This window comes from Oryx dammah, unplaced genomic scaffold (assembly GCF_014754425.2).
Source record: "Oryx dammah isolate SB20612 unplaced genomic scaffold, SCBI_Odam_1.1 HiC_scaffold_27, whole genome shotgun sequence".
Taxonomy (NCBI): domain Eukaryota; kingdom Metazoa; phylum Chordata; class Mammalia; order Artiodactyla; family Bovidae; genus Oryx; species Oryx dammah.
The window spans coordinates 35,934,120-35,960,324 of NW_024070211.1; the positions used below are offsets into that span (position 1 = coordinate 35,934,120).

Genomic DNA, 26,205 nt, shown 5'->3' on the forward strand with positions numbered 1-26,205 from the left:
AGGTCCATCCATGTCTTTGCAAATACCAAATTTCATTCTTTTTTAAGGCTGAGTAATATTCCTTTGTGTGTATGTGTGTGTGTGTGTATATGTGTATGTGTGTGTGCAGATATATATAGGTACACATATGTATACATACATGTGTGTACGTATACCACACATTCTTCATCCGTTTATCTGTTGATGGACACTAGACACTCTTCCATGTCTTGGTGACTATAACTCATACTTTCATGGACATTGGGTGCATGTATCTTTTCAAAATAGTGTTTGTGTTTTCTTCAGATATATAGCCAGGAGTGGAAACCCTTGATCATATGGTAGTTATATTTTTACTTTTTTGAGGAACCTCCTTAGTGTTTTCCATAGTGGTTCCTCAGATTGACACATCTTTCAGCAGTGTACGTGAGTTCCTTTTTCTCCACATCTTCACCAACATGTGTTATTGGTAGACTTTTTGATGATAGTCATTCTGACAAGTGTGAAATAATCTCTCATTGTGGTTTTGATTTGCATTTCTCTGTTGATTAGTGATGTTGAGCATCTCTTTATGTGCCTATTGGCCATCTTTATACCTTCTTTGGAAAAATGCCTATTCAGGTTTTCTACTGTATTTTTTAAATTGAGTTGTTTATTAGTTATTGAGCTATATGAGCTCTTTAATATTATGAATATTACATTCTTATCAGTCATATAATTTGCAAATATTTTCTTCAATTAACTAGGTTGTCTTTTTATTTAAGTTTTATTTTTATTTTCAAAGTCTTTTAAGTGTAGTTAGGTCCCATTTGTTCATTTTTGCTTTGGTTCACTTTGCCTTAGGCGACATACCCAAACAAATTATTGCTATGATTTATGTCAAAGATTTATATTTGCCTATAGTTTCCTATAGGAATTTTATGGTTTTTGGTCCTATATTTACCACCAACAGTTACTAAAGAAATGATCTTTTCTCCATTGTATGGTCTTGTCTCCTTTGTGTAGTATGGAAATTCAGAATTCTTCCAGTACATGAGGACTTCCTCAGTGGCTCAACTATAAGGAATTCACCTGTAATTCAGGAGATGCAGGAGATGTGAGTTTAATCCTTGGATCTGGAAGATCCCCTGAGGAAAAAATGGTTTTTTCTGCTATTTTAGGGTGGAATGTTCTCTATATATCTATTAACTTTTTATGATAGAGTGTGTCATTAAGTCCAATGTTCCCTTATTGCTTTTTGGTCTGGATAATCTATCCATTGATGTAGGTCAGCCCTACTATTATTTTATTTTAAATACTATAAAATCTCTATTCATGCCTTTATATTTTCTTTATTTAGGTTCTGTGTTGGGTGTATAAATATTTACAAGTGTTACACTTCTTGTTAGATTAAACCCTTATCATTATATAATGTCCCTATTTGTCTCTTGTTAGAGCCTTTGTTTTAAATTGTATTTTGTCTAATATAAATATTGTCATTCTAGCTCTCTTTTTGATTCCTTTTGCATGAGATATCTTTTATCTATATTTTCACTTTTACTCTGTGTGTATATATATATATATATTTAGATCTGAAATGAGTTTTGTATAAGCTGCTCATATATGAGCATTTCCTTTGTGGAGGTGGAATTGTTGGTTAGTCTTTTTTCTTTTTTTCTTTTTTCCCTCCATTCAGCCACCTATGTCTTTAGTCTGTTTACATTTAACATAATTTTTGACAGGTATGCTTTTTGCCAATTGGTTGTTTTCTGATTGATTTTATACTTCTTCTCTGTTCCTTTATCCTTCTCTTATCCTATTCCCTTGCAGTTTGATGATTTTCTTTAGTGGTATATTTGCATTTTTTAAAAATTTATGTTTTGTGTACGTAGTGTAGGATTTTGGTTTTAGTTTGCTATGATGTTCATGTGCAGTCCCTTCAAGAATTGAATCTTGGTTCCCCATAGTCCTCCTGCTCTTCCACATGTAAGCTCTGCTGATTTTTAAAGTCAGTGTTATGGAGTTTTATCTTCTTAGTGCAAGCCCAGCCTAGAAAGCTTTATGTGGGGATCAGATCCCTTGCTTCTCAGGGGCAACCTTCATGGTTGTGATATATCACTACTTATGCATGGCCACTGGAGAAGGAAATGGCAGCCCACTCCAGTATTCTTGCCTGGAGAATCCTGTGAATGGAGGAGCCTGGTGGGCTGCTGTCCATAGGGTCGCACAGAGTTGGACATGACTGAGGCGACTTAGCATGCGTGCATGCATGCATGGCCACACCAAGAGTGAGAGTTCTGATCAGACCACATCTGCCTGACCTACCTATCTCAATGTCTGCTTTTCTCTGTATCCTTAGTTGTGGAAGACCTGTTCTGCTAGCCTTCAGGTAGTTTTGAGAGATAATTGTTGTGTATATAGTTGTAGTTTCAGTGGGTCCACAAAAGGGAGCAAACTCAGGATCTTCTCAGTCCACACCTTGGTCCAGAAACAATAAATCTCAATCGTTTTGCATATTTTAAATAATTATAAAAGAATATTAAAATGTCGGTTTGGAATACTTGTATATGATATCTAATTAGATGTGAGTACATTAGAGACACTAGAGTTGAAGTTAAGAATTCAGAACTATTTTGGCTTGCTACAGAAAGTCTTAACAAAAAAAGTGTATTTCAAAGATGCTTATATTAAAGAAAAATAACAAGGATTTGGTATATAATTTGAGTAGAAAAAAAATCTAGAAAACAACATTTTATGCATTTAGCCAAGAATGTATTATTATTTTTAATGTGTGCAAAATTTTCCCTAACCCCCAATTAAATATTCAGAAATTGTGAGGTACTGCAATCACCTGAATTTTAAGGTAAATGAAAATTTAAGGAACTATTCACTATTCTCACTAAGTACCAAATTAGAGAAAATCAACTATAATTAAAGAATAAGGGGATTGTTTAAAATAAAAAAAAAGGAACAGTGGTTATAGGAAATGTGAAATGCAATAGAGATTTAGAAACAATAAAGATTGATTTTCCTGGAATCATCTGAAGGTAAATGGAAAGCCCAGTGAATCAGTACAATCTCTTCTAATTTTTGGTTGAATGGCAACCAAATCCTGGAAAGTGTATAAATGCAGTTTTCACTTTTTTTTTTTCTTTAAGTATTATGTAAGAGAAAATGGTTATAAATTTATGTCCTTCAGAACAAACCATACATTTTTTCCCCCTAGGTTTACTGCTAATATGGGATGAGAAGTTGGTCAAATTTCTTTAATTTTTTCATTTATTTTTATTTCCATCATCCAGTGGCATGGACATCAAATTGTTCCTTGGATTAGATGTGTTCTGAAGCATTTAAGGATTTAATGATTGTCAGTAGTATTCACACGAACAAAGTCTCTGTGGAAGCATACACTGACAATGAAAATCAGTTTTAGTCAGCAGCAGCTTACACCACAAGGAGAGGGATATCTGTGGGTGAATACTGGTAGGCATTCAGTCTTCAGTTGACAAAATAGGCAGTTTCCTAAGACTAAACATAACTGAACCAGAACCAGAGCCTGAGTTTCTTCTTTTCTGATGCATTCTAATGATTTCTATTTACAGTTGTGGTCCTTGGACACAGTCATGATTGTGCTGTTCAAATAATGTTTTTTTTAATTATCAGAAAATTAATTGAATCATTTTCAGTGAAAAATAATACCTAAAAAGACTTTAAGCATTGAATTTTACTTTTTAATTCAACAGCCATCTGTTCAGTGCCAGGGTCTATACTAATGGCTATAACATACACAGAAACAATATAAGGAACCAATTCTGTAATTTAGGAATAAATCAGAAGTTGAAGAGGTAAGATATATATGTACATATATAAGATATGTATATATATATATATATATATGTGTGTGTGTTCAGTTCAGTTCAGTCGCTCAGTCGTGTCTGACTCTTTGCGGCCCCATGAACTACAGCACACCAGGCCTCCCTGTCCATCACCAACTCCCGGAGTTCACTCAGACTCACGTCCATCGAGTCCGTGATGCCATCCAGCCATCTCATCCTCTGTCGTCCCCTTATCCTCCTGCCCCCAATCCCTCCCAGCATCAGAATCTTTTCCAATGAGTCAACTCTTCACATGAGATGGCCAAAGTACTGGAGTTTCAGCTTTAGCATCATTCCTTCCAAAGAAATCCCAGGGCTGATCTCCTGCAGAATGGACTGGTTGGATCTCCTTGCAGTCCAAGGTACTCTCAAGAGTCTTCTCCAACACCACATTTCAAAAGCATCAATTCTTCGGCGCTCAGCTTTCTTTACAGTCCAACTCTTGCATCCATACATGACCACTAGAAAAACCATAGGCTTGACTAGACAGGCCTTTGTTGGCAAAGTAATGTCTCTGCTTTTCAACATGCATTCTAGGTTGGTCATAACTTTTCTTCCAAGGAGTAAGCGTCTTTTAATTTCATGGCTGCAATCACCATCTGCAATGGTGTGTGTATATATATATATATATATTTATATACACACACACATATATAAATACTGGGGAAGTTGTTAGATAAGTCCATCTGTTTCAAAATAGTCTTTATTATTTAAATAGTTTTTTAAAAGTAAAAGGCCCATGCTGTTCACATTCTAGTGGCTGAAAGGAGAGGAACAATGGATAACTAACATGATTATTTGACCTTATCAGACATTGTGAGCTTAAATGGCACTTAGATATCTCTTGACTTTTCACCCACATTGCCTAGTGACCTGCCAATATTAACTCAAAACTATGTTACTGGCTGTTTTTCAGCATTAAGCAACCTTGCCATTACTAAGTCTCTTCTTATAATTTTATTTGCAATCAATATGCCTTGTAGCTCATGTCTTCAGCAGTGGAGTTTCCTACTGAGATGTTTCAAGATATTTGGTCATGGCAAGGTATTAAGAGTACCTACAAGAATGTGACTATAAATTCCAGAAAACAAACAGAAACAAAACAAAACAAACAAAAAGAAGCTAGGACAAATTCAAGCCATATTTGTGGCTTTTAAATATAACATTTTATATTCATCTCCTATAATTCTTTAAAAATTACTTGGTTCCATGAGACCCTCTGGATATAAAAGACTAGAGCAATAAATTTTTGACTGAGGGATTTTCTATAATCTTTCTTCTAATATTTACGTAATTAGCTGGCTAGGGAGAAGGGATGTTTGGGATGAGGTGAATAGGATCTCTACCATCATTATTATCATAAAATTTGTCATGAATAAATTAGATATCACCTAGTCATGGGTGGCTTTGTTCAAAATGGTTTGAACATATGGTCTCTCAACATGAACATACCATGATACCCCAATATTCCCATAGCAGAATAATTATTTGTTAAGCTAATGTTTAAGTTACATGTGTTATTTTGCAAGACCAGAGTGTAATAAATAAGCAGCATGGATAATGAAAGAGATTCATTTTAGACACAAAAATCTCAATTAAATCAGTAATCCCTCCAGTCCCAGAATCTGGTCAAAGGAGTAACTATTGTTTTTAACCTGACTTTTCATGAAGATAATAAAAATGTTTCTAAGAATAATTTAATGCACCCTCTGGAATGAGAAGTACATACATTTTACAGTGTAGTTAATTCAAAGATATACACATGCATACATACATTAAGTAATATGTGAATGCAAAGATGTTCTTAGTTATATCTTACTTTTTCATGTGGCTAAAGGCACTTGGAGCAACCTCTTCTATGATTAGTTGATCTTTATATGTTCACTATTGTTCTTTGCTCATAACACTTTTAATACTAGAGCCTTCATTATTTGTAGGTTATTTGTAGCCTCTGATAATATGTGGCCAAAAAGCCCATGCCAAGTGGTACATCTTTTTCAGTTAATAGCTACAAAGGGTTTATCCCTCTAATAAACACTGCAGAACTTCTGCTGACATTGTGTCTTTGCTCATAAACCTCTTCTTTTTCCTGAATGTGCTTCACCTGTGTTTTCTCTAATAATCCTGTCCCTGTGACCTTCTATCTTACGATAAGCCAAAAGATTTTTATAGTTTTTATTTAAAAAGATCCACTTCCTAGATGAAGTTAGAACTAATCATGAGTTTGTTAGGAAGAATGATGGATATTATAACACGTTTTAGCCAAAGGATTAATAATATTGATTATACCCTATATTCCAACTTTTATCATAGTGCCATCGTCATTGTAACCCAGAGTACTTGATAATTATTATATACAAGCTAAAAATAAATTGTTTTTATAATGAATGAAATAATTTTACTTTTGGATAAAATGATGTTAAAAAGAGTTTGTGATCTCTCTTTTACGAATGCAAACAAATATTAGCTCAATCATTGTTGACAGTGGTTGGAGGAGAACTCATAGGGCTCTACAGCTATTCTATGTCAGACAGGTGTAGTTTTAAAGCACACTGTAGCATGCAAACAAGGCATGCCACTGCTGATCTTTAACCTCTCTTTTCCATTCATCTCTTCAATCCAAAGTGCTCAGTGCCTCAGGAATTCCTATTGTGACTCAGAGTGCCCGATTTGATGCCAGACATGAGGAGTTTTGTGTGTCTCTTGACACTTTGTCACCACCTTCGCTCTGTTAGCATTATACTTGTCATGGTGATCGGTGGTAGTGTGTTTATCCTTTGGCCCTGGAGTAAGAATATAAATGAAGACTTAAATATTGTGTGGCTCATTATTTACTTATAAATCAAGCAACTATTATTCAATAAAATGAGTTCTATCTCCCACTTTGACAGATATATCTTTATAACAACCTGGAAAGCCAAGTGAAATGTTAGAATTTTTGGGACTCCTCAGGATTATGGTCGTATACAGAGAGATGGCCTTCAGCTTGTAGCCCTTACATCACCTAGTTCTATCCATATTCTGAGAGGCCTTGCACAGAAGTGAATGGACACTCTGGCCCACACGTCCAGGATCTGTACACTCCCCCTTAAAGATCTGCCCCGGACCACCCCATCCTTCCTTGGTGTACTCACATTGGTGGCACATGCTGTTGTCTGGTAGACAGAACACAACTGGGAAAGATGATATCACTGACCCTACATAAATATTTGGTGTGGAGTGGGGTTTTGAGGAATGAAATTCTGGGTTCACAGAGGTTTGCAGCATGATCTATCTAGAAGAGAGGATTGCAGGCTACAGATAGGTATCTTCTGACTCCTCAGACTACCTAGTGGTGAAGGTATGGCCAATGAAGAGACACAGTGTTTTAAAAACATTTGTTGGTCTCTTACTGAGTAATAGTATTGATCTTGTTACATGGGACACAGGAGTGAGCAAATTGAATGGTTGTACTTGTAGTGCTTATATTCTGGGAAAAGGTGAGAAAGACTATAAATATTAAATGTGGTATATATATAAAGTATACAGTATGTTAGGGAGTGAAAAGCATTGTAGAAACAATAAAGATGAAAGTGGGTAAAAGTGGGAGGGTCACCATATTAAATAGGTCAATCAGAGGTGATCTCAACTGAGAAAGTGAAACTTGAGCAGAAACCTGACAGCAGTGAGAAAATCAGCAAAGAAGATATCAAGGAGAGAAACTCAGGCTCTTAAAATTGTTCTGATCACCTTGAGGTAGGACCATGCTCAGCATACTGAAAGAACAACAAAGAGACCAACAAAACTGGAAAGAGTGAGCAAGGTGTTAGAGTTAAAAAGAGAAGTCAGAAAAAGAATGATGAATAGATCATATAATACAGAGTTGTCCATTAGAAATGCAATGAGAGCCATAAAAATGTGATTTTTAATTTCCATGCAGCCACAATATAAAGGTACAAAGAAACAGGTAAATTCAACTTTAATAATGCAGCTAATATAAATCAATTTATCTAAAATGTTTTCATTTCAACATGTAATCTTTGAAATTCATAATATGTTTTACACTGACAGCATATCTCATTTCATACTAACCATACTTCAGTTGTTCAGTGGACATCTATGACTAGTGGTTTCTCTACTGGACAACACAAATATAGGTTTTGACTCATTATTTACAGAATTTTATTACTCTGAGTGACTTGGGAGACATTTCAGTTTTAAGAGGTGTCATGACTCGATTTATGTTTTTAAAATATCAGGGCTAGGCTTTACTGAGAATACACCAGAAGGCACCAAGGGCAGAAACTATTATAGTGATCTTGATCAAGAATGATGGTGGCTCAGAGGATACTGGAAGATGTCATACATGCTTGGATCCTTAATCCTTTTAAAGATAAATGGGAATGGGAATTCAAGAGTGTCCCCAGGACTTTGGCCTGAATAATAGGAAGGATGAATCGACATCAGCTAAGGTGACGGAGGCTGTTGGTAGATGTGGAAGGTAGACGGGCGTTAAGCTTTGTGTATGTGTATCTGAGAAGTCTGTGAGGCATCCAGGTGAAGATGCAGAGTGGGCAGTTGGCTATGAATCTGGAGTTTAGGAGTTTGGAGGTAATAATATTTTGGAGATCATCAGCCTTAAAATTGGTTAAGACAAGTGGGTAAGAGTAGACAGAGAAAAACAGAGAACCAAAGACTGAGCATGTGACATCTGACACAAAGAGATCTAAAAATAGTCTGAACTTGGCATTAAATAATGTCAGATTTGTTCACACTTTTGAATTATATATATTTTTTAAATTTAAGACCTATATTTATTATTGTTCTTATATGCATTTGAGGCTTCCCTTGTGTCTCAGTGGGTAAAGAATCTGCCTGCAAAGTGAGACGTGGGTTTGATCTCTGGGTTGGGAAGATCTCCTGGAGAAGAGAACGGCTACCTACTCCAGTATTCTTGCCTGGAGAATTCCATGGACTGTATAGTCCATGAGGTTGCAAAGAGTTGGACATGACTTATTTATATGCATTTTATCAAAAACTATAGCTTTAGATGATGCCTAAAGTCTTTTTCTGATTTTTTTTTTACTTTAAAATATCTCAAAAACCTTCAAATAATCAACTTATAGACAACTACATTTAAAGAGCATACAGTCAAAATGAAAATTGTGTTAATAATTAAATTAGAAACCATAATCAGTATCTAATGCAAATTGTGTGCATCTAATGCATATACATACAATATGAATTTTATATATATAGTCAGAAATATATTGATATAAGGCAATTGTTCTTCGATTTCTATAAAATTAAACAATAATATAGCAATTTGAAATCTGTCCCACAGTCTACAAATTAATGCAACTTTATTTTGTGATAACTTTACCAGTTTATTTTTTAAATATAAAGATTGATAGTTACGTGTTCTTACCTAATTTTGGTCTGTCAGAGAATGAGATCTTTATTCTTTTAATTATATTCAGATCTCAGACATGAAGAGTGCTTCATACCATAAAATTCAGGAAATTATTACAGTAATAAAATACAGTAAATTATTTTTACTGTAAGCACATTCTTGACTTTAAAATACAACCCACTCTTCAAATGAGATTCTAACCCTTGTGATCTTGTGTGTCAAGGCAATTATTTATAATGTGGTATGGAAATTAGTATATTCAATTAAAAGCTGAAAATTAGAATTAAATAACTCAATGTTATCTAAATGACTATGTAAACATACTGACAGTTTTAAATTGACACAGGCCATCGTTTGTGTCTTTTCAGTCTATACGAGAAGTCACAGGCTACGTGTTGGTGGCTCTTAATCAGTTTCGCTACCTGCCTCTGGAGAACTTACGCATTATCCGTGGGACAAAGCTTTATGAGGATCGATATGCCTTGGCAATATTTTTAAACTACAGAAAAGATGGAAACTTTGGACTTCAAGAACTTGGACTGAAGAACTTGACTGGTAAGGAAAATATACAAAACAGCAAATATACTTGTATTATCAATATAATGTGATAGACACACACAAATGTGCACATGGTTTCTGCAGCATGTATTACATTGAGAAACTTTATAAAGCATTGAAATACATATTAATACTACTTATTCATTTTGTGAGAAATGATGCCCTACATTGCCCCAGTTTTATGTACAGATATTGTAAATGCAATCTGAAGGATAGCATATGACTATATCTCATCTGAACAGAAGTACAAGCTAAGGAAATGCTCAGTGACTGAAACAGATATGAAGCAGGTTTAAGAATGCTCTGTTCAGTAGTCTCAGGTGAATAGTGGACCATATCGTCAAATCTCTGCAATAACATCCTAACTCTGACTTTCGTTAAAGCTCAGTAAATACACAAACCATTACATCTTGTTCCATTAATCTAGCTTTTTGTACAATCTCTTATTTTTGGAAAACATATCTAATGTATTAATACAGCTTTGATTTCTCTTCCTGAGCAACTCACTAAGTGCTATAAGTAATTCTTCCTCAGAAAGCTTTAATCATCAGTGATTTTTTCCCCCTAAGATTGGAATTAGGTATCATCTTGCTACAAATAATTTTGTGCTGGACTCTGTGTTATAAGCTGGCTTTTGCAATTCCATTGATGTCTTTTCAGTTCATGTAATTCAGAGTTCATAAAGGCTATGGTGGAGGCTATTGGTACAAGAATTTTAATCATGAATTTTACTATATGTGCCTGCAACCAAAAATGTGCTAATTAGTAATTACATTAGAGTGGGAGAAAGGAGTTTGAACTATTAATTTAACCTGAATTAATAAAATGCAAAATTAATATATTTTTTGTGTGTCTTTGAGTCCACACAGTGGCCATGTTTCTTGATAGTGGAATTTGAAATATTTTAGAAGTATTGTCTTCAAATATTAAGAAACAAATAAGATTAATATTGTCAGGTTATTAAAATTATATATTTCTATATTTACAGAGGACATAAAATATATAATTTTAAGTTAGAAGTAGCTTCATAGTTATCCAGATGTGAACTAAAATTGGAATATCTTGGATGAAGAAAGGAGTGATGATTACGTTCTTTATTTTAGACATGATTGCTATAGACTTCATGACATAATGGTAAATGGAAATTGTTCAGAATTTATATCCTTCATCAACATTTTTACCTTTTTTTTTGTTGTTTAAAAATACTTCCCTTACTGAAGAGCAGGGTATTTGACTAAATTGCTACTTGCATGGAAATAATGATAGGAGGAAGAATTTTGGAAATAGAGAAAAATTGAACAAATGAAATTAGGAATCCAAAAATAACATGATCCAATTAAAACTTGCCAAAAAAAGCATTGTGTTTTCTTCTTGCTTTTCTGCTGATTATAGTAAAGAAAAAAATGAATAAATTTATTTTCAAAATCTTATAACATATGATTATGTTATTATTCCAAATATATGCTATTTGAAGAATCTTCTCACAAAGAAAATTAGTCTTTAAAGAGTTATTCATTTCCACATTTAATTAACCTCAATACTATTAAAATATAAAAAAGGAATTATTTAGTCACAATTTTGCAACATTTGAGTATATCTTTTCTGTTAGTGAGCTTCCACCATGTCTTGTTATTGTGACAGTTGTCTTACTTATGATTGACTAGTTTCATATCAAAATATAGCATTATTATCTTAAAAATATTATTCCCTAAATTTCCAGAAAACCTTATCATATTTTCCTGTGTAGCACTAAAGATGGAAAATTAATAAATGAGTGAAATAATTATTTGAATGTTTAGAAAAGATAAGTATTTGTTCAGCAGTTATTATTAATTTCTTACTTGAATATGAATTAATGAAAAGTGCAGTAAAATAAATGGTGGAAAATTGAGATATTTTGGAAATTTTCCAGATATTTATATATATATATATATATTATATGAATGATGACTATATGTCAACACTATTCCATGAGACAGTCTAGAATTATTGATCATATTTTAGGTAATAAGATCAATAGTGTTACTCTTATTTTGAAAATCAGAAGTTTTACAGTAAATACCACCATATTTGTGTATAAGAATATACGAGGAAGGACAGGAGACTTATAACTAACTCTTCATCAGAAAGGAATTGGGATAAAATTTGCTCTACAGTAATATCTTAGTAATATCTTACTTAGTCTTCGAAGTAACTTGATCCAAGTAGTAAGCAAACATTGCAGTTCACTTTGGGTAGGATTGTTTTTGTGTTTTGGAAAGAGCTTTATTTTCTTGTTGATACGTTATACAAAAAAAAAAAAAAAAAAGATAGATAATGTTATATTAAGGGTGGAACTGCTGGGGCTAGCCCTAATTTTAGACTCAGGGTTCACATAATGTGAAGGGAAACAGAAAACCTGCTAAGTAGTCCCATACCTCATTGCCTAACTGCAGTAGTGAGTTAAACTTTTAACCCAGTTCTTAAGGGGCCTGCAGTATCAGCATAACCTGGGTACTTGTTCTATAAATTCAGATTCTTGGGCTTCACCTGAGACCTAATGGATGGTAAATTCTGGGGCTGGAGCTCACCAATATGTATATTAAGGACCCCTCCAATATTTCGGGCTTCCCTGGTGGCTCAGATGGTAAAGCGTCTGCCTGCAATGAGGGAGACCCGGGTTTGATTCCTGGTTTGGGAAGATCCCCTGGAGAAGGAAATGGCAATCTACTCCAGCATTCTTGCCTGGAAAATCCCATGGACGGAGGAGCCTGATAGGCTACAGTCCATGGGGTCTCAAAGAGTCGGACACGACTGAGCGACTTCACTTTCACTTCCAATATTTCTGATAACTATTAAAGTTTGAGAAACAATGTTCTAATTAATTAAAGATACTAAGAAATGGTAGCAAAATATCTGGTTAGCCTCTTCACCCTTACTGGATCCAAATACTTTTCATTCATTTATTATCTCCTGGAGAGAAGAGAAGGAAAAGTACAGATACGTTTATGATTGAATGACAAGAAATATACTCTCAATTGATATAGGAATGAAAAGAACACATTAGGAGCCTGGATGGAAGTCAGACTCAGTCGTTTCTGACTCTTTGCGACCCCATGGACTGTACAGTCCATGGAATTCTCCAGGCCAGAATATTGGAGTGGGTAGCCTTTCCCTTCTCCAAGAGATCTTCCCAACCCAGGGATCAAACCAAAGTCTCCCACATTGCAGGCAGATTCTTTACCAGCTGAGCCACAAAGAAAGCCTTGGATGGAAACGTTTGTATAAAAGAGTGCAGAGACAAGCAAGATGCTGGGAATAAACTTTCTTCCATATTACCATTTCGTCTAATATCAATTTTATATAATGGTAAACCATTACAAGGACAATAATACTTTATCATGAATTTTCCTTTTAAGCAAGATTTTCTTTTTGAGCACTTTCAACAAAATAAATAACAAGTACTATTGTTATAGCAAGTAATTTTGAGATTGCGATTTCAAGGTTTTTTGATATATTCATATTTTGTGTTTCTCCTGAAATCTTTTTTGCTGTATTTACTTTAGAATAATATTTAGAATGATATGCCTTTATAATAGTACGTATGTACCTGCAAACTCTATCTTTGTGTAAAAAGGATATTTGGTTAACATGAGGACTGTCATATATAAGAGTTAATAGTTGGATACCACTTACACATATATAAATTAACTCCTCACCTTATGCATTTTTATTAATTTAGCTTTATGCTCACCAGAAGCTATTCCTTGGACGATAAACATTACTACAGAGCTCACTTAGCTACTTTTGTTGTGGTTGTGACCAAAGACAAGATCCATACTTAAACATGTTTTCTGGCTAAGCAGAAAGACTCGTCTTCCTCCTGCCACTCACATTTCCCTGGTCCATTATGAATGAGGTGGGGAAGTGCGAAGGGTCAGGCCCCTAGACTAAGCATATGACACCCAATCCAAAATGGAGTAAGGAACTTGTCTTGGCAAGCTCTCAGTGCCCTGTTACACTGATTGTCCTTTTCTGGTCAAGAGAGAGCACGCACTGCCATCAGGGTTTCCCATCAGACATATATTCACCTCCAGGTCACTGGGAATGACATGGCTGCATTACAGGACAGAGACAGGGAGAATGTTTTATTACTTCCTCAGTTAAGGTCACTTGCATGTGGCTGTGGTTCTTCTTAATCATGCTCAGTGATGATATTCTTACGATTTTATCAGCTCTGTCTTAAACAAACATTCATACTTGAAATTCAAATTAATGTTTAATATATTTAAAACCTTAAGTTGATGAGCTCCTACTTATTTAGTCATCTGTCTGGCCAAAATATAAAAGTTATTTTATTACAAGGGACATAAAGACTACTCTTATTTTGCTCTTTTATAATTTATGAAATTACCTTGTCTGTTAGTAATGGTGGAAAATATGATACAATTTAATCTATATTTTATATTATAGATATGAAGGAATCTTTGAGAAATACCTAAGGGTACTTATATCTGTTCTAGTATCTATATCCTTTTTTATAATGATGATAACCTAGGTACAAATTTAAGATGTGCATTTGTTTTTTTACACCAAATTTCAAATTGAATATTTAAATTTTCACTTTATGAATTAGAGAATATATGTTTTGAGTAGGTGAAAGTGGGATGATAAAAATACCAAATTTCTATTTTCCACGTGTTAGCCAAATATGCTACATATTTTTAGACTTATCAGTTCAGTTCAGTTCAGTTGCTCAGTCGTGTCCAACTCTTTGCGATCCCATGGACTGCAACACGCCCGGCCTCCCTGTCCATCACCAACTCCTGGAGTTTACTCAAACTCATGTCCATTGAATCAGTGATGCCATCCAACCATCTCATCCTCTGTTTTCCCCTTCTCCTTTCGCCTTCAATCTTTCCCAGCATCAGGGTCTTATCAAATGAGTCAGTTCTTTTCATCAGGTGGCCAAAGTATTGGAGTTTCAGCTTCAGCATCCATCCTTCCCATGACTATTCAGGACTGATTTCCTTTAGGATGGACTGGTTGGATCTCCTTGCAGTCCAAGGGACACTCAAGAGTCTTCTCCAACACCAGAGTTCAAAAGCGTCAATTCTTCGGTGCTCAGCTTAGACTTATAGATTCATATATTAATGCCTGTAATATATATGGCTATTTATATTGGTTAACTGTGTACTGAGTCATCTTAATTATTTGAGATGTGGATGAAATTAAAAAAAAATAAAATGCTTAAGTTATTTTGAGGCACCCACAATAACAATGTAGAGGATATATTAAGTTTACTGAATTCTCCTAGACTAAAAATAAAATAAAATGGTTAGTCTAGGAAATACAATGTCTGAATTGATGAAATGTCTGAGAAGTACATCTGAATGTCTGCCTTCGAGTATGTTCAGTTCAATTCAGTCACTCAGTCGTGTCCGACTCTTTGTGATCCCATTAATCAGAGCACGCCAGGCCTCCCTGTCCATCACCATCTCCCAGAGTTCACTCAGACTCATGTCCATAGAGTCCGTGATGCCATCCAGCCATCTCATCCTCGGTCGTCCCCTTCTCCTCCTGCCCCCAATTCCTCCCAGCATCAGAGTCTTTTCCAGTGAGTCAACTCTTCGCATGAGGTGGCCAAAGTACTGGAGTTTCAACTTTAGCATCATTCCTTCCAAAGAAATCCCAGGGCTGATCTCCCTCAGAATGGACTGGTTGGATCTCCTTGCAGTCCAAGGGACTCTCAAGAGTCTTCTCTAACACCACAGTTCAAACGCATCAATTCTTCGGCGCTTAGCTTTCTTCACAGTCCAACTCTCACATCCATACATGACCACTGGAAAAACCATAGCCTTGACTAGACGGACCTTAGTCGGCAAAGTAATGTCTCTGCTTTTGAATATACCATCTAGGTTGGTCATAACTTTTCTTCCAAGGAGTAAGCGTCTTTTAATTTCATGGCTGCAGTCACCATCTGCAGTGATTTTGGAGCCCAAAAAAATAAAGTCTGACACTGTTTCTACTGTTTCCCCATCTATTTCCCATGAAGTGATGGGACCAGATGCCATGATCTTCATTTTCTGAATGTTGAGCTTTAAGCCAACTTTTTCACTCTCCTCTTTCACTTTCATCAAGAGGCTTTTAATGGCTACTAATTAAAGTAGTACATGAATCACAGCACCTTTTAATGTTTAAATTTCCTAACCCAGTTTGGCGTTATTCAGTAATTCTCAAATAAGTAATTTTGAGATGGACAGGCTACCTGTAATTGACTCAGTATATGTCAGAAAGCATAGATGTGGAACCAGAAAAATCGGTTTAAATGTCATATCATCACTTAGCGTGTCTCACTGAGACTCAGAATCTTCATCTTTAAACCCAAGGAAAATTCTATCTCACAGTGCTAGTTACAGGCATTAGTGAAATAATAAAGCAGGGAACTTGTCAACCACAGCACCTTCCATGTAGAGAGTACTTAGGAAACCTCAGTGCTCTTTCTCTGTATTGTTTTGTTTTTAGCTGTCTTTTGTGTCAACACACTGACAAAACAATTGTACCTGTTTCTGCATATTCAGATAGATGCCTATTGCTTCACTGCGGCTTTGAGAAGTGATTTGTTTAGACAAAAGTATGCTCCAAATTTCAGCATCTCTTCCTGATTCTACTTTGAAACTACTTTAAGTATAAGATCTCTTTCTCTGGCAGTGAGAAGCCTGAGGCTTTTCTTTGACTACTTTCAGTCTGATTACTGCCTTGGGTACTTCACAGCTCCTCTTTCCTGTCTCATGCCAAGCACCTGTTGCCCTAGCCCTTCATTTCAAATTCCCATCATCGTGTTTCACTCTTCATCGGCCCTGACATTTGTCTTGACCTAGACAAGAGACATATTCATTCTAAGTTCTTTTACTGACAGTAGAGTCACTAAGCATTCTTCAGCAGCTCTGTGAAAGGTCTTAGTAATGTTTGAGTGGGTTCAACCAGCCTGTTTCAGGGATTCCTGTTAAATACGGTGTTTGACAAAAGTACTACCAATATTTACATAAGAAGCAGCACTCAGCATATTGTGATATCTACAGGAACAAAATGATCCCAAGAATAGTCCTAGCTTAAGGTAAATTACTTGGAAAATGATCTGATCAAAACTAACCCACAGTGAAAATCCTGTGAGTCAGATGGAATCAGTGAAGAGTGGCACCTTCTTATGAAGGTGTCAATTTTTAGATCAGGTCCACAATTTCTAAAATTGATACTCTAGCCAATGTTTTCTAAAGATTGTTTGCTTGTCATGTCAAAGTGTGTGCATTAATAGAAAAATGAAAACTATAACAATACATTTATGTGTATAAGTAAGACAGAAGCACAGTTGAAAGGAAATGTTATAATTATGGAATCAGATAGAGTGACTGGTTCAGCAAATTTCTAGGACTCAGCTTTAGAGAAATGATAAGGAAGTTTATGGAACCGTATGAAGGTAAAAAGGGAATTTCTTCTGCTGTATCACTGATCAGAAGAGATCATTACTGGAAAAATGAAACATGGGAAGGGGAATCTCCAGGGAATAAGGTCCTTTTTTTTTTTTCTTCACTAGCCATCATGTTTTCTGTCACAAGTGCTAAAATAATCTACTCAGTCCATAAGAAGCAACACCCTTGGTTTATTTCCCATTCAGGGTTCCTGAAAATTCCCATTCTATGAACTGCATTCTTTTCCATCTCTATAGCATCCTTAGGAAAAACTGAGGAAATTTAGCCTAATGGGACTGTTTCAGGAAAATTCCCTACTTGAGACTTTAAACCTGTCATTATTCTTTCTTGTCCCTAACATATACCAAGATCTGTATGTTCCCTTCCCTAAGAGAAAGTATATATATATTCTAAGAAAATATGTAAGGTCAACAAACTCCCATATTAAAGCCCATTTATGAAGAAAGCATGCTTGTTTGCTTATGACATTTAGAAAATGGAGGAAATTCTTTGCTCCTCAGGGTCTGAAATGCAGTGAGAGAAATTGATTTGTTATCACCATAAGTCCATGATTTGACTCTGAAGAAAGAAGTAAGAATATCAGAATATCTACCTCCTCTTCTTTGCATTTGCTTTGCTGGGCCTGCAAGTTGTTGCTATTGTTTTTAGTCACTAAGTCGTGTCCAACTTTTTGTGACTGTAGCCTGCCAGGCTTCTCTGTCCATGGGATTTCCCAGGCAAGAATACTGGAGTGGGTTGCCATGCCCTCCTCCAGGGGATCTTCCTGACTCACGGATGCAACCTGTGTCTCCTGCATTGGTAGGTGAATTCTTTACCATTGAGCTGCCTGGGAAGCCCAGCCCTGCAGATACTTAACTGAAAAGAGCTGGTAAATTCTCTGCATCATTCCCAGTTACCAAACAAGTTGGGGCCAGAATTATTAGATTATGGCACATTCTGATTTGCTGGAATCAAATCGAAACTCATGAAACAGTGTGAGTAATATTTGGGGAGAACCTGAAACTGTATTTAACGAGAATAAAGACTATGTGAGATATTTGACAAGTTTACTTAGAAGAGGCCGCCCCATTCTTGGCAGATGCTAAGACTCTGGGTCAGAGGTAAGAAAAGAGGCTCCATGTTGTTGCTTTTCCATGTTTACCAAAGGCATGATAATTTTAATATCCCACATTGTCATGGAGTTTCAAACTTTACAAAATGCTTTCAAGCTTCTCTTTCTTTGTTTCACAAACAGCTCGTTAGTGTTGACCTGGAAAGACTCTTTATTGTCACTTTACATCTAAGGAAACGAAGCTTGAAGTTTTGTGGTTAATTGTTGTTCAGTCCCTCAGTTGTGTCTGACTCTTTGCAACGCCATGGACTGTAGCATGCTAGACTTCCATGTCCTTCACCATCTCCCAGAGCTTGCTCACATTCATCTCCATTGAGTCGGTGATGCCCTCCAACCATCTCTTCCTCTGCCATCCCCTTCTTCTGTCTTCAAACTTTCTCAGCATCAGGGTCTTTTCTAATGAGTCAGCTCTTTGCATCAGGTGGCCAAAGTATTGGAACTTTAGCATCAGTCATTCTAATGAATATTCAGGATTGATTTCCTTTAGGATTGACTAGTTTGATCTCATTTAGGATTCACTGGTTTGTGGTTAATAAGGGCACCTTATTCTAGAATCTAGATTTGTTTTTCATTTCTTTATATTATGCCATTCCTAAGAAATAGGACAATTTCTCCAGGTAAGGCCACAGTCAGCAAGATATTAAAATGGCTATAAACAAGAAAAATTCAAACTTTAAACAGAAGACATTAAGGTTGTATTTTAGTAAGACCTTCTTGATTTTAATTGTTACATAATACTTAAATACATCATGAATGTATGAATGGGAAATGGTGAGTTCACAATAAAATACAAGCAAACACATAAAATGACAATCTTATAAACACTGAGTTTAATTTAAAAGTATCATTGTTAATTAATAAATATCATGATGATACACAAAGTATAATTAATAAGTATAACTATTAAAAGTTTATTTATTAATTAATTTTATAGCTATTGCTATTGACTGCAGCTTTTTAAAAATAGAAGTTACTATTCTCTTAACCATGATTCAGATGTTTATTAATAGACCCCATTTTACCAGTGAAAGTTCAGGATTCTTTTGGAAAGTGATGTCAGTTCAAATATTTATTAGCTTTGTTTTCTTCCACTTGTATATTCAAGACATTGTGCTGAGATATGAGCTCATCCAAATTATCTCTACATCCCTGTCTTCTCTCAGTAAATATTATAGTTCTGACAAATATTTACCCACCAACTGCAATGTGAAAACATTGGGAATGTATTTTCCCCAGTTATTTATATATTAATTTTTAGTCAAGCATCTATGGGATCAAGTGCCCCCATTTTAATCTGTTTTACCTTCTAAAGCAGAGCTGTCCAATAGAACTTCCTGTGATGATAGAAACATTCATTCTCTGCTCCATAAATTGAGTGGTCAGTAGCCAAATGTGGCTACTGAGAGCCTGAAAGGTGGCTAGTGTGATGAAGGGAATTTATTTTCAATTGTATTTAATATAATTTATTTAAATTTAAATAGCCACATGTGGTTAGTGGCAATCAGGCAGTAAAGTCTTAAAAGGACAGCATCTTTTCTGAACCCAAGCAGGAGGCAGTGAAATTTACAAGCATGGAGAAAGAATTAGAGCACAGGCTCTCAATCCGGATGCCCTGCATTCAAATCCTTTTTAGATGCAAGTTATTCAATGTTTTAAGCCTTAATTTCCTCTTCAAATGAGTGGGATGAGCATGTAGCTTAAAAGACAGTTGTGAAAGTTGAATTGTAATTTACATATAGCATTAAGTGGGCTTCCCAGGTGGCACAGTGGCAAAAAATCCACCTGCCAATGCAGAAGAGGCAAGACACACTCATTTGATCCCTGGGTTGGGAGAATTCCCTGGAGTAGGAAATGGCAACCCACTCCAGTATCCTTGCCTGGAAAATTCCATGGACAGAGGAACCTGGCAGGCAACAGCCCATGGGATCCAAACAATCAGACACAATGGAACTCATACACACATATATGGCATTAAGTGCAGTTCCTGAAATAAATATTACTCATTATTATAATATTTGAGAGGAAGAATGCTTTTGGTAAAAATAATAGAAACAATAGACTTTTACAGTCATTGAAAGCATGTTTGACTTACGTGATCAAATTGTATAGTATAAAAGCTCTCATTTGTGATTTAGCACATGACCATATTATATTTGAGCAAGCTGAGTTCTGGATGCCATGCTTTACTTTTTAATATGCTTTCAGCTGCTAGGTATTAGGACTTAGGATTTCTGTTTGTCAGAAATCTGATTTTTCAAAATGAGATTTTTTACTCTGCACCTCACAGCGGAGACTAAAAGCACTTAGTTATAAGTAGGTCCCTAAGTCTCTGTCTTAAATAACTTAATTGAAAAAGCTAAGGACTAGGAGATTATAATGATTTTTATAGTAGAGAAATTATATTGAAAAGTCTGATGAGAATTATTTATGGCATAGACAATAACTTATGTTTAGAATTGTCCAGTTTATGTTGAAAGTTTTTCATTACATAATATTTATTTAATAGCAAATTAGTAACAAAAGAAACTCTACTAAAGGATGTTTTGTCAAATAGGTAACTACCATATTTCACCAAATCCTCAGTTCAGTTCAGTTCAGTTTCTTCGCTCAGTCATGTCTGACTGTTTGCGACCCCATGAATCGCAGCACACCAGGCCTCCCTGTCCATCACCAACTCCCGGAGTTCACTCAGACTCACATTCATCGAGTCCCTGATGCCATCCAGCCATCTCATCCTCTGTCATCCCCTTCTCCTCCTGCCCCCAATCCCTCCCAGCATCAGAGTCTTTTCCAATGAGTCAACTCTTCGCATGAGGTGGCCAAAGTACTGGAGCTTCAGCTTTAGCATCATTCCTTCCAAAGAAATCCCAGGGCTGATCTCCTTCAGAATGGACTGGTTGGATCTCCTTGCAGTCCAAGGGACTCTCAAGAGTCTTCTCCAACACCACAGTTCAAACGCATCAATTCTTTGGCTCTCAGCCTTCTTCACAGTCCAACTCTCACATCCATACGTGACCACTGGGAAAACCATAGCCTCAAATCTTAGTCATCCTCAGTTGTAAAAACAAGTTTTTGATCACTATTTGCAGGCCACACTGGAAAAAAAAAAAGAAAGAAAAAGTAAAATCCCAGTATAAGTGTAAAAGATGGTAGTATGGAAAATCAAGTCTTAACAATAATATGAAACATGTATGCATTTTGTTCAACAGAATAAAATGATAAACTAATTATATGTAAACAAAATAGAGATGCAACAAACATTATTTTCATGAATCATAGCAAAATTGCTGCTCTTGTAATTATTAAACTATTTACTGTGGAAGCATCTGAAACAAGTTGCAATAGAAATAGCCAATATTTCATAAAAATGAGTGGTATTTTCCATTTATTTATATCTATCAGAAGATAGAGAAATGTGAATTTGCATTGCTCAACGCCTTTTGATGTAATAAACAATACCTTTGAAAAAGGTAAAAAAAAAAAAAGAAAACATTTTTCTAGGAATTTCCCTTAAACTTTCCTCTTTTGGCTAAATATATAAGGTTATTATAGGATATCAGAGAGAAAAAAAAAAAAAAAAACAAGAATGTTTTCACTTGTATCTTTTTTACCAGCCTACCTGGAAGTTCAGTACAATGCTTTTATCTGTTATTCTAGATCTCATAGTATGTCACCCTCCTCCCACCCTTACTACTTTATGACCTTTCTGTAAAATATACTTTATACTTTCTAGCTGTAATTCTATTGTAAGCTAAGTCAAATTGTGTTAGTTATTAAATCATAATAACCACAACAATTTTAAGGAATACCTGCAGGGAAAAAATGAAGAAAAAATGATAATCCATAACCTTTTTCTTCCTTTGAGGACTACTCAATTCACTCAATTTCAATAACACTCTGATGCAAATTAGAGGTTGGATTTTTGGTATCAGTAATGTGGGAAAAAGCTGGTATTGAAAAGAATATTTTGTATTTTCAATCTGCTATGAAAGGGACTTCAAATTTTAATTTGATATTTAAATGACATTTAATGAGTATATTGTGATAACTATTGACAATGTAAAGCATGATTTCAATTTTAATATTTTCCAAATTATCTAAACACTCTGCTTTAATATTTGGTGAGTTGGTTCTATATTATGTAGATAAACATCTGTTGATGTCTCATCAAGTACTTACTATTATGAATTTTCTAGCTTTAAAACTGTAAAGCTTTAAATTCTTTTTTAAAACTGTAAAAAAGAATTTTACTAAAATTCTTTTAGTCTTTGTATCTTTGTTGCTGCTCTTTTTAGCATAATAAGTCTAGGAAACAAAATATCTATATGGTATAACAGAACCCAGGATATATATCTATACTACTACTATTATTAAAAATTATAATAACATTCATAAATAATATGTATTGCTGTATGTAAGTTACTGGTTTATAAACATTGTCTCTCTTCAGCCTTATAACAACCCCAATTAGTAGGTTACTGTGATTATTTCCATTTTGAAGATGAAGAAACTGCAGTTTTCAAATTAAGCAATAAGACATAAAGGCCTGTTGCTTAATCTATGAGGTTCAGATTTGAAGCCAGTTATTATAATTCCAGATTTTCCTTTATCATCATGCTACAGAGCTTCTGAGAAGGAAGGCGGTCGCATCACACTGAACTGTTATCATCTTCTGCTACGTGTGAATGAATTGAGAATCTGTGAAATTACTCATATGAGGAGGTCATATTCCTCAATTCAGTCTTTCTTTTTTATTTCCTAATGAAGCTTTAGTTAATGTAGATTCTTTACTAAGAAGTTAAATTATTCTAAAAAAGATGAAGATTGCATAAATGAATTATTTCTTGTGATATTGAAAAATAATTTTACAGGCTATTTAGATTTATTCCTACAGATATTAGGAATTAAACTGATAGAGTATAGTAACAGAATTTAAAAAGTGCTCTAATTGGGAACTTACCTCATGACCTTTTAAAAATTAACACTAGAGTTAAAAAAAAACACATATTAAATAATTATATTTGGTGTGTGTTTTATTTTGTTTTGATTTAGCTCCAAAAGTTGTACATTTGGTCAAGATAAGATTTTTGATCCTTGCCTTAGTCTAGTGTTCTCTTTACTGTATTATTTGAAAAATGATTTTATTCAAGGTTCTAGAGAGAGGGAGGAAAAATTTTAAAGATATTTTGTTATTCTTTTTTTTTCAAACATTTATTTTTAATTAGAGGAAAATTGCTTTACAGTATTGTGTTGGCATCTGTTATACAACACCATGAGTCAGCCGTAGAATATTCATGTGTCCCCCTCTTTTTAACCTCCCTCCCACTTCTCACCCCTTCCCACCCTTCTAGGTTGTTATAAAGATTTTTAAAATATATATTAACCTATATATGGTTGGGTTTGAATCCTCATTTACCAAAGGGAAGAAAATGAAACAAAATCAGTTCTAGAGTTCATGTCTGACTCAGTAGTAATCCAAATTCACCAACTATCTACCAAATACTATGAAATTTGATATGTGCTTCATAGGGTAATTCAAATAATATTATTTAGTATGTTTTGCAAGGAAAAGATGGTAGAGATAATAAAGTAGTTAGTACATTGTCTACCTATAGACATGTCTTTTAGAAAAATGAAATGGAGCAAAGCAGCAGCCTATGTCATTGCTATCACTTTTCGCGTAGTCAATGTGTGGCTGAATTTCACACCTATGCATTACATTGTCATTTCGTGTAGTTAGAAATTACATGTCATAATGATAAATCTTTGCAATTAAAATTGTATCATGCTTCAAATGCAGTCCTGTGGTGCTCAGGGAAAGGGGTGGATCAAGAATTAGTGTCTTGGCTCAAGTGCTTCTTAAAATTAAGAAAATCTAACTATCATTTGTGTAAAATAAATACATCAGAGGTCGCAAAATAAGTTATCAACTCCTTTTCATTGAAGATTATCTGCATAATTTAAGTAGCTATCCAAATATTGTTTGTATTTAATATGTATTACTGTGACAGTGACTTCTTATATTACATTTGGTTATTATTAAATATGAAATATTAAAAACTCTTTAAAACTGAATAGAATTTGTTGAGCTATACCATGTCAGTTTTGATGTCTGATTTAAATTTAAATCAGAGAGAGATTTAGTGTATATTTTCGGTTCATTTACATTTAATCTATTAAAATATGACTTAGTAAGTTTTTCAATCCAGAGAAGACTTTGAAATAGTTTCCTTCTGAATCACAAAAATCTTAGAATTTTAAAGAGACAATGAGACATATATAATTGTCCAACTAATAAGGATTAAAAGTTCAAAAATAGTGTTTTTAAATTTCTCATATGTACATAAACTTAAAGTTATGGCCCCCAAAATGGTTTTTGAAAATATTTCTAATTAAAATAGTAAATGACTATATCAACTACTTTGTAAAGTTGAAAAAGTCCTGTGAACAAGATGTAATAAAATCAGTTAGATAAAAAGGGCATATGAAGGTGAAAATTGATAAATATCTATGCATATCTGTGATATTTTTATAAGTAAGAACCAACTCTGGTTGTTACCATTTAATGTACTCGGGTTAGCACTTCACCGATGAAGAAATGAAAAACAATTGCAGCAAAATTAAGTAGATTTTGTTGTATCTAAAATATACTCTGAATGTGGCCATAAAGTAGGAGATAGTTTTGGAGAGGGCAAAGTAACAAAGAATAGAGGTCAGAAGTAAAATGATTGAAAGATTCTTCATCTAGAAATAAAATATTTTTCCTGATAATGTTGATTTATGATCAAAAGTAAAACCTATCATATGCCTTTTAGTTGAGAAGGTATGTTTCTAAGATTATGAAAACAATATTTCCTATGTGCTCTCTCCCAGTCTCAGCAGGATGAAATAGTATAACAAACCTGATTTTTAAAACTTAATAGATTTGAAATTTCATACTAGCACTACAACTAACAAAGGAAATATCAAGAACATCTAAGTCCTGTGCATCAGTTTCCTCATCTGAAAATGAGAACTGAATGACAAAATGAATTCAAACTACTTAGCATAGTGATTAGCACAAAATATATGGTAGTTCTCTTCCTGTTGCTTCCTTCTTTATATGGTTCTCAGTGGTGTGGAAGTATTTAAGAGTATTGATTTCCAAAAAAAAAAAAAAAAAGAGTATTGATTTCTTCTCCCTACCACATCTATGTGCTATGTTCTGTTGTTGTTGTGTTAGTTGCTCAGTCGTGCCTGATTCTTTGCAACCCCATGGACTGCAGTCCACCAGGCTGCTCTGTCTATGGGATTTTCTAGGCAAGGATCCTGGAGTAGGTTGCCATTTCCTACTCCAGGGATCTTCCCAACCCAGGGATTGAACCCGGGTCTCCTGCACTGAGGGCAGGTTCTTTACTGACTGAGCTACCAGGGAAGCCCATGCTCTTTATTGACAGATATATTTAATTTTAGTAAACCCTAATCTCACTAGCAAATAGAAGACTCATATTTTCTTCCCATTTGTACATTGGCCATATCACTTAATATCTCTTGTACTGAATTTTTAATTCTGCAATGAAAGGTTTTTTTTTTTCATTTTTTGGTCTGTTTTTATGTTTGTTTTTAATTTTATTTTCTTGATGATATCTACCTGCTATCTATCATCCTGGAAAGGTTCTGAGGCAAAGTGTGAGTCATATTTTCTTAGTGCTCAGTTTCCTTTCTTAGAACAAATGAGAGCATGGCATTAACCCTTCCAAATCAGCAGAGAATATTATATTTTTGTTTTCTAAACACTTAGGAACTGATGTTCAAGCTTGCTATTAAAAATGAAACTCCATGTGGGTATCTAGGGATTTTATT

At 34.7% G+C, this 26,205-nt stretch overlaps 1 protein-coding gene across 1 annotated transcript in view; it reads left to right on the forward strand.

Annotated features, from left to right (window-relative positions):
* Nucleotides 1-26,205, forward strand: part of LOC120854102 (receptor tyrosine-protein kinase erbB-4) — a 1,232,614-nt gene that overhangs the window by 685,908 nt on the left and 520,501 nt on the right. The window contains exon 3 of the mRNA XM_040227918.1: nt 9,594-9,780. Coding sequence (XP_040083852.1) covers nt 9,594-9,780 — 187 coding nt within the window. The remainder of the gene's footprint in view (nt 1-9,593; nt 9,781-26,205) is intronic.